The 13,317-nt window shown below is 35.7% G+C and overlaps 1 protein-coding gene across 8 annotated transcripts in view; it reads left to right on the forward strand.

The window, feature by feature from the left end:
- Nucleotides 1-13,317, forward strand: part of LOC121298807 (PDZ and LIM domain protein 5-like) — a 215,733-nt gene that overhangs the window by 98,931 nt on the left and 103,485 nt on the right. For 4 of the 8 annotated variants that reach the window (XM_041226038.1, XM_041226046.1, XM_041226054.1 and 1 more), the window contains exons 4-5: nt 7,530-7,566; nt 8,193-8,638. In XM_041226038.1, coding sequence (XP_041081972.1) covers nt 7,530-7,566; nt 8,193-8,638 — 483 coding nt within the window. The remainder of the gene's footprint in view (nt 1-7,529; nt 7,567-8,192; nt 8,639-13,317) is intronic. The other 4 variants (XM_041226081.1, XM_041226088.1, XM_041226092.1 and 1 more) reach the window with 2 other exon arrangements.

The raw sequence follows: 13,317 nt of genomic DNA on the forward strand, positions 1-13,317 counted from the left end.
ACTTCCTGTTGGAAATATGGCCAAATCCTGATATTTTTACTTTTATGTTGTTGCTTTATTTGCAACAACTTCATATGTGAGCAATCATAAAAAGATGACTGAAATTGACCACAAAATATGGAAATTATTTGTTGGCCTGTTTTAAGTTTTGTCTATTTGTATATTGGTTGGATTCACTGAAATGTGATATTTTTACCTAATAAGGTATTGTAGTTGAGAATATTTTGGAATGCAGTGGACAGTTTTCTGCTTCCATTTTAAAGGACATTGGTATGTCTGGTTATCAAATGAGCCATAGCTTAATTAACTGATAAGTGTAACAAAGATTAATTTGTCTAGATTATCCAGACTTTTTCAGAAGATTTTTATATGGGAAACAATTGCCGTGATATAAAACAGTTTACACAATGGTTATTTTTAAACCTTATTACTTTAAACTTTTGATTCATATCAAATATATAACATATACTGTCAGTATTGTACTGCTGTGTCACTAAAGCAAAACAAAACAAAAGAAAAACACCTTTTGCATTAAATGGTACAATAACACTGTTGTAAACATACAGTCCTAGGGTTACCACTCTGTGTACTGTAGCTGTCTGCAATGATTCATTGTACATTTTTTTCAGTAATATTAGATACAGGCTTTTTTTATTTATTTTGTAAAGTGCCATGGAATGCTTGCATGAATAGTGCTATATGAGTGAAATTTGTGTTGTATTGTCATTGTAGTATTATTTAGGCTTCCAAGCTGGCTTGGAAAGCTTATTGTTATTGTAAAGATAATTTATAAGATAATTTTTTTTTTTTTTTCTCCCAAAGCTTTAAACTGCTCCTGTTCACACGGAGTGTAACCAATCAACATGAAACTTGCAGGTGTCACCCAGAGTAGACTACCGTTCAGATATAAAAAAAATAAATAAAATGTGCTTCTGCATCAACCAAAATGGTGGCCTGATGCATTTTTTGGAAAATTCTTTCAAAATCATCTTCTTGGGAACCGGTGAACCGATTCATCTTAAACTTTGCATATGTCATCAGCAACCAAACCCACTTCAAGTTTGCAGAGCAGAAGTTGCTGCGATAAATTTTACTATCAAAATGGCTGCCACCAAATATCCCAAAATGTACACAAACATCAAACTGCTTCTGTTTGCACACTGTTTAAACCAACTAACTCCTAACTTGGTAGGCCCCATCCTGGGGAAAATAGAATTCAAATATGGAATATATTCACAGCCTTCAAATATGGAAAATGGTGTTCTGTCATAAAACAAGATGACGCCCAGACCTACATTGAACACGATTTAGTTGATTAACGATTTAGTTGACAAGTGTCATCCCTGTGTCAATACAGTTGACTTTTTCAGAAATGGTGGTTGTATGTAAACCAATATGTACTGATATTTAACCTCCAGATGAAAAAATAAATGTGCACTCCAGGTACCACATTTTGAAGTTATTGTAATTGGTACTTTTACCCCTGAAATTGGTATGAAATAATAATATTTGGAAAAAAGTCAATACATTAATAACATATTTATTAACATGTTAATTTATTAGGCTCCTGTGTACTAGATAGTTAGTCAGTAAACCAAAACAGACACAAAAGTTGTACCTTTTTTGTTAGAACATGGATATTATATATATATATATATATATATATATATATATATATATATATATATATATATATATATATATATATATATATATATATATATTAAATAATAAATTTGTATCATGTGATAAGTTCAAATAGTAAAGTATGTGCAAAATTACACATACAATATATAAAAGAAATACAAAAAAAAATGTGTAAAATAAAATGAAATACTACATATATACTGTACTTTGTTGATTGTTGTCTGCTATAATTTTGTGAAACGTTTTAGTTTGTGACTGAACACCCCCAGTTTTACTCCTATACCAGCAATGTTATGGGGTTAAAACAGTTTCACAAAGTGATAACACAGTACAGTGATTAAGGTCAGCTGCCATACAATGTACATATCCAGAGTTCAGGCTACAGTTGCAATGATAATTTCTGTAACAATATTCTGGGTGCAAATACCGATATGTCATTTTAGCAACACAAAACACATTCTGTAAGGTTAGAAATGATTAAAACAAGTGAATAAATCTCATTCATAAGCACAAGTATAGAAAAGGGTTAAAAATGTTCATAACTACAAATGTTGAATTATCAGGGTAGTCTGTAAGAAATGAACCCTGGTCTTGTACAACCTCTCTCTGTATCGTCAGCATTGTAGCCATGGGCCTGTCAATCTCATACTCAAACTCTAAAATTACATTTGCTGCTACAAGTGCTGCCACTCCCCGCAAAGCCTTACTGTAGTTTGTTTATTCTATTTTTTTAACTGAAATATTGTTTCAAGGTGAATTATATATACTTTTTTGTTAATTAAAACTCTCATTTTCCAAGTGCACATTAACGCCTGATAAATGATGACAATTAACACAGATTTCCTTTTGATTCCCACAGAAACAAAAGATATAGTCGCAAGAAGCACCGCTTGTTAAGGTATTAACGTAATTTCAGAAATCACATTAGCACGATTATTTAATAATGAAAAATGACCACTTGAAAATGGCAAAATCAATGCTAAATACCGATGTGTTCATTAATACTGGAGTTATCATTTACAAACCTTTGAAAATCCCCCCCACCGTCTCCTATTGGAATTTTCTGAAATATGTCAAATGCAGATGAACCCTGATTTAATCAGATTATTGGAACTAAAAGTCATTAATAGCATGGCTGGATTTATAAAATTATAATTTATATGGAATTCCATTACTGGTATTTGGTTGTGGTCTGCAACATTACCACAGTGCCACCTTTTAGCGAAAATAATCAGTGCACCAAGCAGCGTTTCAAATAAAACCATCTGTCTCCCGTGTGTCAGTGAATTACCCCACAACCCTTCCACAATATATATATATATATATATATATATATATATATATATATATATATATATATATATATATATATATATATATATATATATATATATACACACACACACACACACACACAAAGCATTCCCTCTAAGCTTTTTAGATACTGAGAAACTTGCCGTTTTGACCGAGAAAGGGTAAATTTATCAGCGAGAAGCCTTTGGCCGTGCATTAACCCATTTAATATATTAAATTATACAATTTTGAAACACTATTCCAACACAAGTATCTCAACAATTTTACACATTTACTTTAAATTTAAACAAGACATTTATTGTGGCTCTGCCTCAATAGTCATCCTCTGATTGAATCATCCTCTGATCCTATTCAGCCGTGTAAGTTGTTATCATAGATACAGACTGCATGCTTAACTGGTGGCCTGCATAAAATTGCTTTATACTGCTGCATAAAACACTGGCATTTGCACTGGCATCTGCACTGCCTTCAATTGTAACCATCTTTAGGGCCACCTTTAATTGTTCCATTCTTGGGAATACCAAATTCCGTTTTTCAAAAATGGTCAATTCCATTTGTTCCCACTTTTTATCAACATTTTTTTTTTTTTTTAAATCAGACTCTTGTTGCTGTAATACTTTAGTAAGTAAAGCACCTGAAGACACTTCAGACCTGTCACTGTTTATAGGCATTGCTGGCATTAAAATAAGCATGATAGTAGCATAATACATTTAGTGCACTAAATACAGTGGCAAGTGCATAATTCATGATAGTAACATAAGTGAAAAAGTAGCAGCAACACACAGTTAATAGCAGATATCAGGCTTAAAGAGCATGGAAAGCAAGAGAGACCAGGTGGGAGCATCATGCACCTAAGCTGGGAGAGAGTTCCAACGAGTCGGAGCCATGAAGCTAAACGAATACTATCGAACCATCCTCATATAGATAATCAGATTTCTTTTAGCTCTGTCTTACTGAAACATTGTTTTTTTTTTTCTTCATTGGTGCAGCTGCCATGTTGTGTTTCAGCAGAGACATGGAGTGAAGTCACATGATGAATAAACTTGCAAAAGAAAAATGGACATAGTCTGTCATCTTCAATTACTATACACTTAAATGTGTAATTTTGACTAATGTGCTGATTACATTTTTACCAGTTTCAAAACGCCTGAGGTGTTTTCTGAAATGGACGTTTTTTTAAAAGGGAAATAAAACAAAAACCGTCGAAGTGTGAGTATTGTGATTTTTATTTATGTTTACCGGAGTATTTATACATCTAAATAATGCAGGAAGATTGTGCTTCACTGATTTTAGTATTCAATTATATGACGAGTTAAAAACTGTAAAGTTCATGAGCAGCACCGAGCAGCACTCGGAGGCAGAGGCAGAATGGCCTGCTTCGCCCACCCTGTACCAGTATGTCTGCTGGTGCCCGAGTGAGCCCTGCACTCAGATGGAAATCAGAGAATCATCTGCAAGGTGCTTATTTTAATGCTTTGTAAGAATGGTCTCAAAATAATAGGTTTACCTTGAGAGGCTGGAGTCTCGATTGAGGTTGATATTTATGATAAAAACGATAGAAAGTTAATAAACTGAATGTGAAGGTTGTTACCAGTTACTGTGCAAAAGTGTGTATATACATACAGTGGCTTGCAAAAGTATTCAGACCCCTGACCAATTCTCTCATAATACCGAATTACAAATGGTACATTGAAATTTCATTCTGTTTGATATTTTATTTTTAAACACTGAAACTCAGAATCAATTATTGTAAGGTGACATTGGTTTTATGTTGGGAAATATTTTTAAGAAAAATAAAAAACTGAAATATCTTGCTTGCATAAGTATTCAACCCCTGTGCTGTGGAAGCTCCCGGTTTGCACCGATGAAAGAAATTGCCCTAATGAGGACACAATTACCTTACCGTTGGCTTCCACCTGTGAACCATTAAAGTTGCTGTCACATTTTCTGGATAAAAACCCCACTGTTGAATAATTATTGGTAAGGTTGTGAATGTGAAGGAAATTGGTGACCAAAGAGCATTATACAGAAGTTAGAGATAAAGTAATACAAATGCATAGATTAGGGAAAGGGTACAAAATAATATCCAAGTGTTTGGATGTCCCAGTGAGCACAGCTGGGTCAATAATCAGGAAGTGGAAGTTGCATCACACTACCCAGGCACTGCCAAGAAAAGGCAGTCCCTCAAAACTCAGCGCTCAATCAGAAGGAGACTTGTGAGAGAAGCCACAGAGAGGCCAACAATCACTTTGAAGAAGCTACAGAGTTCAGTGGCTGGGAGTGGAGTAATGGTACACCAGTCAACCATATCAGGAGCTCTGCATAACACTGGCCTGTATGGGAGGGTGGCAAGAAAGAAGCCGTTACTCAAAAAGTACCATCTGAAAGTACATCTGGAGTTTGCCAGAAAGCATGAGAGTGACCAAGCTGCGATCTGGGGAAAAAGGTTTTGTGGTCAGATGAGACCAAGATAGAGCTTTTTGGCCAAAACTCAAAGCGCTGTGTGTGGCGCAAACCTAACACTGCCCATGCCTCAAGACACACCATCCCTACAGTGAAGTATGCTTGTGGCAGCATCATGCTGTGGGGATGCTTCTCATCAGCAGGGACTGGGCATCTTGTTACAATTGAAGGAAGAATGGATGGAGCAAAGTACAGGGAAATACTGCAAGAGAATCTGCTACAGTCCGCTAAAAAACTGAAGCTTGGGAGGAAATTCACCTTTCAGCAGGACAATGATCCCAAGCGCAAGGCCAAAGCAACATTGGAGTGGCTCAAGAACAAAAAGGTGACTGTCCTACAGTGGCCCAGTCAAAGTCCTGATCTCAATCCCATTGAGAATCTATGGCACTATTTGAAAATTGCGTTCCACAAGCATCATCCAACCATCCTGAACAACCTGGAGCAAATCTGTCAAGAAGAATGGGCCAAAATCTCTCTGACACTGTGAGCAAAGCTGGTACATACTTACCCCAAAAGACTTAAAGCCGTTATTGCAGTGAAAGGTGGCTCTACCAAATATTAATGTGTGGGCGTTGAATACTTATGCAAGCAAGATATTTCAGTTTTTTATTTTTCTTAAAAATATTTCCCAACATAAAACCAATGTCACCTTACAATAATTGATTCTGAGTTTCAGTGTTTAAAAATAAAATAGCAAATAATAACATAATATAATAATATATAATAAAATAATATAATAAAATATCGAACAGAATGAAATTTCAATGTACCATTTGTAATTTAGTAATAAGAGAGAATTGGTCAGGGGTCTGAATACTTTTGCAAGGCACTGTATATTTTTTGTATATATACAAAAAAATATACACCAACCACTTGATATGTTGCGGGTGTTGGGATCCAATATATATTCGCTATATATCGAGGGCCGTTATATAGCAAGAGACCCATAGAAAAACACATAGGCTAACAAATAAATACTGCACAACCACTCCCTCATTTTATCGGGTGCGTCAGGGTCCAGTGTAAATCCTCTACGCAGCCTGCTTTTTCTCATTTGTCATATAAAAAGCAGCACACCTTTTTAATTCTTACTGCGGAGGGTAATTGCTTCTCATCAACTTCAGTCTCCTATTAATTTCATGAGTCTTCCTATCCTTTCTCAAATGCACAAACCCACTGTATTGAAATAATTCATTCCCAACATAGGAGGCTTGTTGCTAGGGAACTGACTTCAGTGCCTTGTGGCTTTTACTAGTGCATTGCTGTACACATGAACAGCTCATTGGCTAAAATAAAAACCGCTTCAGCATGTAGATATTTAATTTGCTTTGTGTTATTATCCAATACGTGTATATGATAACAGTACGATATTAATGTTTTGTTTTTAATTGATTTGTATATTGTTGTTTGTGATGTGCAGTATGAAATAAAACAAACAGTAATTCTAAGTGCCCATGTATATTGCAGCTAATGCATATTTGTGCATATAATTAGCTCAGTGAATAGAGCTACCGCTGGTTCATTTTTGTACACGGTGTGGCTTCCCCCTGCCATGCGGTAATTCTGGTAATTTGCCACCATTTAGTGAATGAGGCCCTTAGAGTATCACGTCAAAACGTCGTGTTAAACTGCAGAGGCACATATAACCCCCTGCACGCTATTCTCATGGGAGTGACACATTTGGACTCGCTTGTGCTCCACGTGGAAATCATGGGATAAGCAGCTGGGTGGTTAAAGGATAGGTAGAAAAATATACACATATTAAAATAGACTTTTTCACAATCTACCTTTTAAATTAAAATTTAGAACATTTTAATTTTAGTTGTTTTGTTTTTGTTGTTTGCCGGAATAATGATTTTACATGTCAGCTCATGTATTTTGATTGGCCATAAATTCTACAAATAGGAAGTTTTGTATATAGTCCTCTTGTTTTATTTTTAGATACCACATTTTATTAATTAATACAAATTTAACTATGTGGCCTGTGTTATACATATGTAGGAAAATGTTGATATTTACATTGTTTCTTCTTCTTCTTCTTCTTCTTCTTCTTCTTCTTCTTCTTCTTCTTCTTCTTCTTCTTCTTCTTCTTCTTCTTCTTCCAGATCTTCTGGTGATGCAAAGCATGCTTCAGTTCCAAAGGTATGTACATAATGCATATACATAAGACAAGGCAGGTCTTACACCTTTTTTTATGGCTTCCTTTTATGGTTTTTATGCAGTGTGCATCAATGTGCATCAAATGTAATATTGAAGCAACAGAGGTCCTCAATATTATTGTAAAAATCATAAAAAGGCAAGGATGATGTCAAAATAAAAATTATTATATAATTATTATGAAGCTATTTTCATGTTAGTGGTAGTTAGATCCATACCATAGATAGCATGTATCCATAGATATGCAACTCAACAGTACACACAGAAGCCTAATATGTTAATACTGAAATTAACACATTCAGTAACTTTTTATATGTGTGATGTTTTAATTGTCATTTGTGTTCCTAAATATTCTGCATGTGCAACACAGCAATAGGCATGTAAAGAAATAGATCTTTTTGATCTTTAGTGATTTCAGCTTTGCTGCATTTCATGTACTGCCAGTTCTCATATGGGGTCATCCTAGCAATACACTGTGTGAACTAAAATATATGGCATTTGTAAATCTAAGAACTGTCATTTCCTGTATACTGTATATACCCCAGCCTGCAAAGACGCATCAGAGTGTTGCATGTATGTTATGTGTGTGTGTGTTTTGTGTTCTTGTTTAGGATGAGCCTCAGGAGATATTTAAACCATCTCCTCTTCCTACTGCACCCAAAATCACACCTTCTCCCAGCGCAGCCTACAATAAGACAGCTAAGCCTTTTGAAGCTACTGCAGCACCCAAAGTTGCCTCCATTCCATCAGCATCATCAGCGTTCACACCTGCTTCCACTCCCCATTCCTTTGCTGCTCCCCCACCACCCACCTTTGCAACGGCTGCTGCCCCTCCTCCACCTGCAGTATATGCATCTACAAAAGCTAAACCCATTCTAGAAGGGCACATGCCCCCACCCAGCGCAGCTAAAGTTACAGTAGCACCATCCGTTAATGTCCCACCGCAGCCCTCTGTCTATAATACCCCCATCCATCTCTACTCCAACAACAATGCCTGCGAGGTCGCAGAAGGCCAGAGAAGAGGACTGAACCAAAGGGATGCTGCACAGCACAATGGGTAGGTGGATCTATAGCCTGTCTCAGCTGTGAGTTTTTGTGTATCTGGAGAGCAAGTGCTTTAGCACAGGAGCCATTCAGTTGCTGATTTAGAGGAATGTTGCAGCCAGTTTGCCTCTATGTAGCCTGGAATTCCAAATTTTATTTTATTTTGCGAATCCCACTTTATCTTCTGTATTTGATAAACTGAGAACTTCCCCAGCTTGCCAGTCAGTTTGTTTGGTTTTGATTGCACTCTCTTGGCACCAAGAAACTATTTAGCAATAAGGCGTAAAATAAGAACATGCTTCTGAGTTCCATCATCCTCAGTATATACTGACTATTTGTGACAATAACTATATTATGCATACAGTACAATATACCAAGCCACACTTCTAATTCCATTAAACAAACAAGAAGCATGTATTTTTCACTGTTGCACACTTATATAATGTAATTTTTAATTTGGAAAGGTCAGAAACTTATCAGATATTTTACTTTCAAATGCAGTGTGCTGTAAAAATACATATTTCTGGCTTATCAGATCGATATTTACCTAAAACTGAGGCAAAATACTATGTTGACAAAGGTTAGCAATGGTATACTGGGCTAAATCACATGTTCACTTAAATCACAAAAACTCAAGTTGATTAAACTGAGCAGCAAACATCAATCATGCAGATCTCCAACTGGGTCAGATCTTTTTTTTTATTGAAGGCAAATTACAGAACTAAAATATGCCATCAGTTTCCCTTTCTTCCTGTTGCTAACTGTGTTTCATGGCAGTGGTCACACAATTGTTACAGTTCTTTATTCCTTATATTTTGTGTATTTCATTACTATGCTTTTAAGCACTGCTTTTTTCCATTATTTGTATTCTTTAATGCACACTTTCACAAAAATAGAACACCTTCAAAAGTGATAGAACACTCAAGCTTATTCAATCTCGAAGTTCACCAATGTATATAATAATGTTTAGTGCAGATGTAAAAAAAAAAAAGAAAAAAAAAAGTAAATGCCTATAACATTTTATTAAATGAGGATTCCACTTCATGCAGATAATTATTTACAGTGTACATGCTTAACTGTGCTTCTGATATTGTGAAATGAACAAAGAATTTAGTGTTGAGCATGACCACTGACACATCTTTACCCACGGGTGTGCTCACATCATGCCCTGCTGTACTGCTGGCATGCAAACACAAAGTTACAGACACGTGTGCTGAACTTCTATAAATAAATACACATCTTGGTCTCAGATGTTGGGCTCCTCCTGCATTAGTGCTGTACAAATCTGCTTAGCAAAGGAAGAACCTAAGGCGGTGAAATGTTTGTATAAGAGTCACTGACCGTTTATGCATATATTTAGACTACAGTAATTGTATCTGTTTGCATTAGATCTGCTTAGCAAGATCTACTTATCTTGGATTTGTCACATTGTTGACCTGATTTTATTATGTAAAATAGCCCAAAAACGTATTTTTAACTAAGACCGTGCCAAGAAAACTCACAAAACTGCAAAAATACTTGGCACAAATAGTACAACCTCTTATCCAGTCTCAAACCAAATACCAGGAGTTGAAGGGGGATAAAAACATTTTCTTTTTGTTTAAAAACAATGAGTGAGGTGAAGTGCTTCTGCCACCTGTTCAAGTACCAATTCTTTATTCTATATCTTACAATATATTTACAGCAAGGCGCTTTAGTAACAAGATTTACGAATTGTAAGATTAGATGCTCCCAGCAACTTGTGCATTTGAAGTTGACATTATGTTTTAATGTGTGCAAGTTCGTTTCATCAAATGGGCCAGCATTCCATCCACTCTTGCACAGTCCACTAGCCGCAACGTTTCTCAAATGCAGCCACCAACAGGATTGTGTGTGGCCAAAGCAGTCCCCCAGCAATGCCCCCAGCAGCTCCTCTCTGCAACCTTTGTCTTAATTGGTGCAGCTAAGATTTCATTCAGCACAGTCCATGAGGCTTACATTCTGATTCCTCATACTGCTTATGTTTGTTAGCTGCTATTGGACAGTATTACTGCCAGTATAATAAATGCATGTTGATTGGCTGATAGGATTTCATTTTAGCATGCGTCACAAATTTCCACCCACTTTGCTTTGTTTCAGTGCACATTGGTTGATCAGTACGACATGAAAACAGCTAAATGAAGTGTGTGTGTGTGTGTATATATATATATATATATATATATATATATATATATATATATATATATATATATTATATATATATATATATATATATATATATATATATATATATATATATATATATATACATACCACACACACACAACACACATTTGTGTGTATTCAGACCCCTGACCAATTCTCTCAAATTACTGAATTACAAATGGTACATTGAAATTTCGTTCTGTTCGATATTTTATTTTAAAACACTTAAACTCAAAATCAATTATTGTAAGGTGACATTGGTTTTATGTTGGGAAATATTTTTAAGAAAAATAAAAAACTGAAATATCTTGCTTGCATAAGTATTCAACCCCAACACATTAATATTTGGTAGAGCCACCTTTCGCTGCAATAACAGCTTTAAGTCTTTTGGGGTAAGTATGTACCAGCTTTGCACACAGTGTCGGGAGTGATTTTGGCCCATTCTTCTTGGCAGATTTGCTATAGGTTGTTCAGGTTGGTTGGATGATGCTTGTGGACCACAATTTTCAAATAGTGCCACAGATTCTCAATGGGATTGAGATCAGGACTTTGACTGGGCCTCTGTAGGACATTCACCTATTTGTTCTTCAGCCACTCCAATGTTGCTTTGGCCTTGTGCTTGGGATCATTGTCCTGCTGAAAGGTGAATTTCCTCCCAAGCTTCAGTTTTTTAGCGGACTGAAGCAGATTCTATTGCAGTATTTTGCTCCATCCATCCTTCCTTCAGTTGTAACAAGAAGCCCAGTCCCTGCTAATGAGAAGCACCCCAACAGCATGATGCCTCCACCATCATACTTCCCTGTAGGAATGGTGTGTCTTGAGGCATGGGCAGTGTTGGGTTTGTACCACACATAGCTCTTTGAGTTTTGGCCAAAAAACTCTATCTTGGTCTCATCTGACCACAAAACCTTTTTTCCCAGATCGCAGCTTGGTCACTCTCATGCTTTCTGGCAAACTCCAGACGTGCTTTGAGATGGTACTTTTTGAGTAACGGCTTCTTTCTTGCCACCCTCCCATACAGGACAGTGTTATGCAGAGCTCTTGGTATGTTTGACTGGTGTACCATTACTCCACTCCCAGCCACTGAACTCTTTAGCTCCTTCAAAGTGATTGTTGGCCTTTCTGTGGCTTCTCTCACAAGTCGTCTTCTTGTTTGAGCACAGAGTTTTGAGGGACTGCCTTTTCTTGGCAGTGCCTGGGTGGTGTGATGCAGCTTCCACTTCCTGATTAAAACACTTAGATTTTATTTTGTACCCTTTCCCTAATCTATGCATTTGTATTACTTTATCTCTAACTTCTGTAGAATGCTCTTTGGTCACCATTTTCCTTCAGATTCACAGCCTTACCAATGATGCTTCAACAGTGGGGTTTTTATCCAGAAAATGTGACAGCAACTTTAATGGTTCACAGGTGGAAGCCAATGGTAAGGTAATTGTGTCCTCATTAGGGCAATTTCTTTCATCGGTGCAAACTGGAAGCTTCCACAGCACAGGGGTTGAATACTTATGCAAGCAAGATATTTCAATTTTTTATTTTTCTTAAAAATATTTCCCAACATAAAACCAGTGTCACCTTACAATAATTGATTCTGAGTTTCAGTGTTTAAAAATAAAATATCAAGCAGAACAAAATTTCAATGTACCATTTGTAATTCGGTAATATGAGAGAATTGGTCAGGGGTCTGAATTATTTTGCAAGGCACTGTGTGTGTGTGTGTGTGTGTGTGTGTGTGTGTGTGTGTGTATATATATATATATATATATATATATATATATATATATATATATATATATATATATATATATATATATATAATTTAGTGAGTGGCAGAGAAACTGTCTGAATATATGAACAACCATTACTGCACATGAATCTGATGGCAAAAATCTACGTTCGCCATTAATTACATCATTGAAAAATATTAGAATAATTATAATGATGTGTTTTACCTTGCACCGGTTTACCACTTTGTTGAAATTTGTGATACATTTTCTAAAAGCATGTGATGTGTGGAACACTAGGGAATAACAAAGTGCTGCTTCAGACTTGACAAACAAGTCAGAATCAGGTAATACAAATGCAAGTACATTACTCGAAAATCCGTCACGCTTTCCAAACACTATTACTTTATGAAAATGTGATTTTCAGGAACTATAAAAAATACTTTTATAGATTTTCTTACCCTGCAATACTGAAAGTTGTGTTGGTTTTATTTAAAATACAAGACATTCTTTCACCTGAGTGATTTTATGAATGTGGAGCCTTTCGTTAAAAAAACAAACACAACACATGGTTTAGAACTAAACATTTATTTAAAAAATAAATAATACTGAGAACATCAATATTATATAAAATGAATTACAGTCATAAAAATCTGATTCTGCCAACAGTGATTCATCTAATCGTCTTACCATCTCGAAATGAAATTCTGTAGAGTGGAAATGTTTATTATTGTATATTGTATTGTCACAAAGAGGTGAAGCTGAGCGATTCAGCGTTTAATAATGA

This window comes from Polyodon spathula, chromosome 2 (assembly GCF_017654505.1).
Source record: "Polyodon spathula isolate WHYD16114869_AA chromosome 2, ASM1765450v1, whole genome shotgun sequence".
NCBI lineage: Eukaryota > Metazoa > Chordata > Actinopteri > Acipenseriformes > Polyodontidae > Polyodon > Polyodon spathula.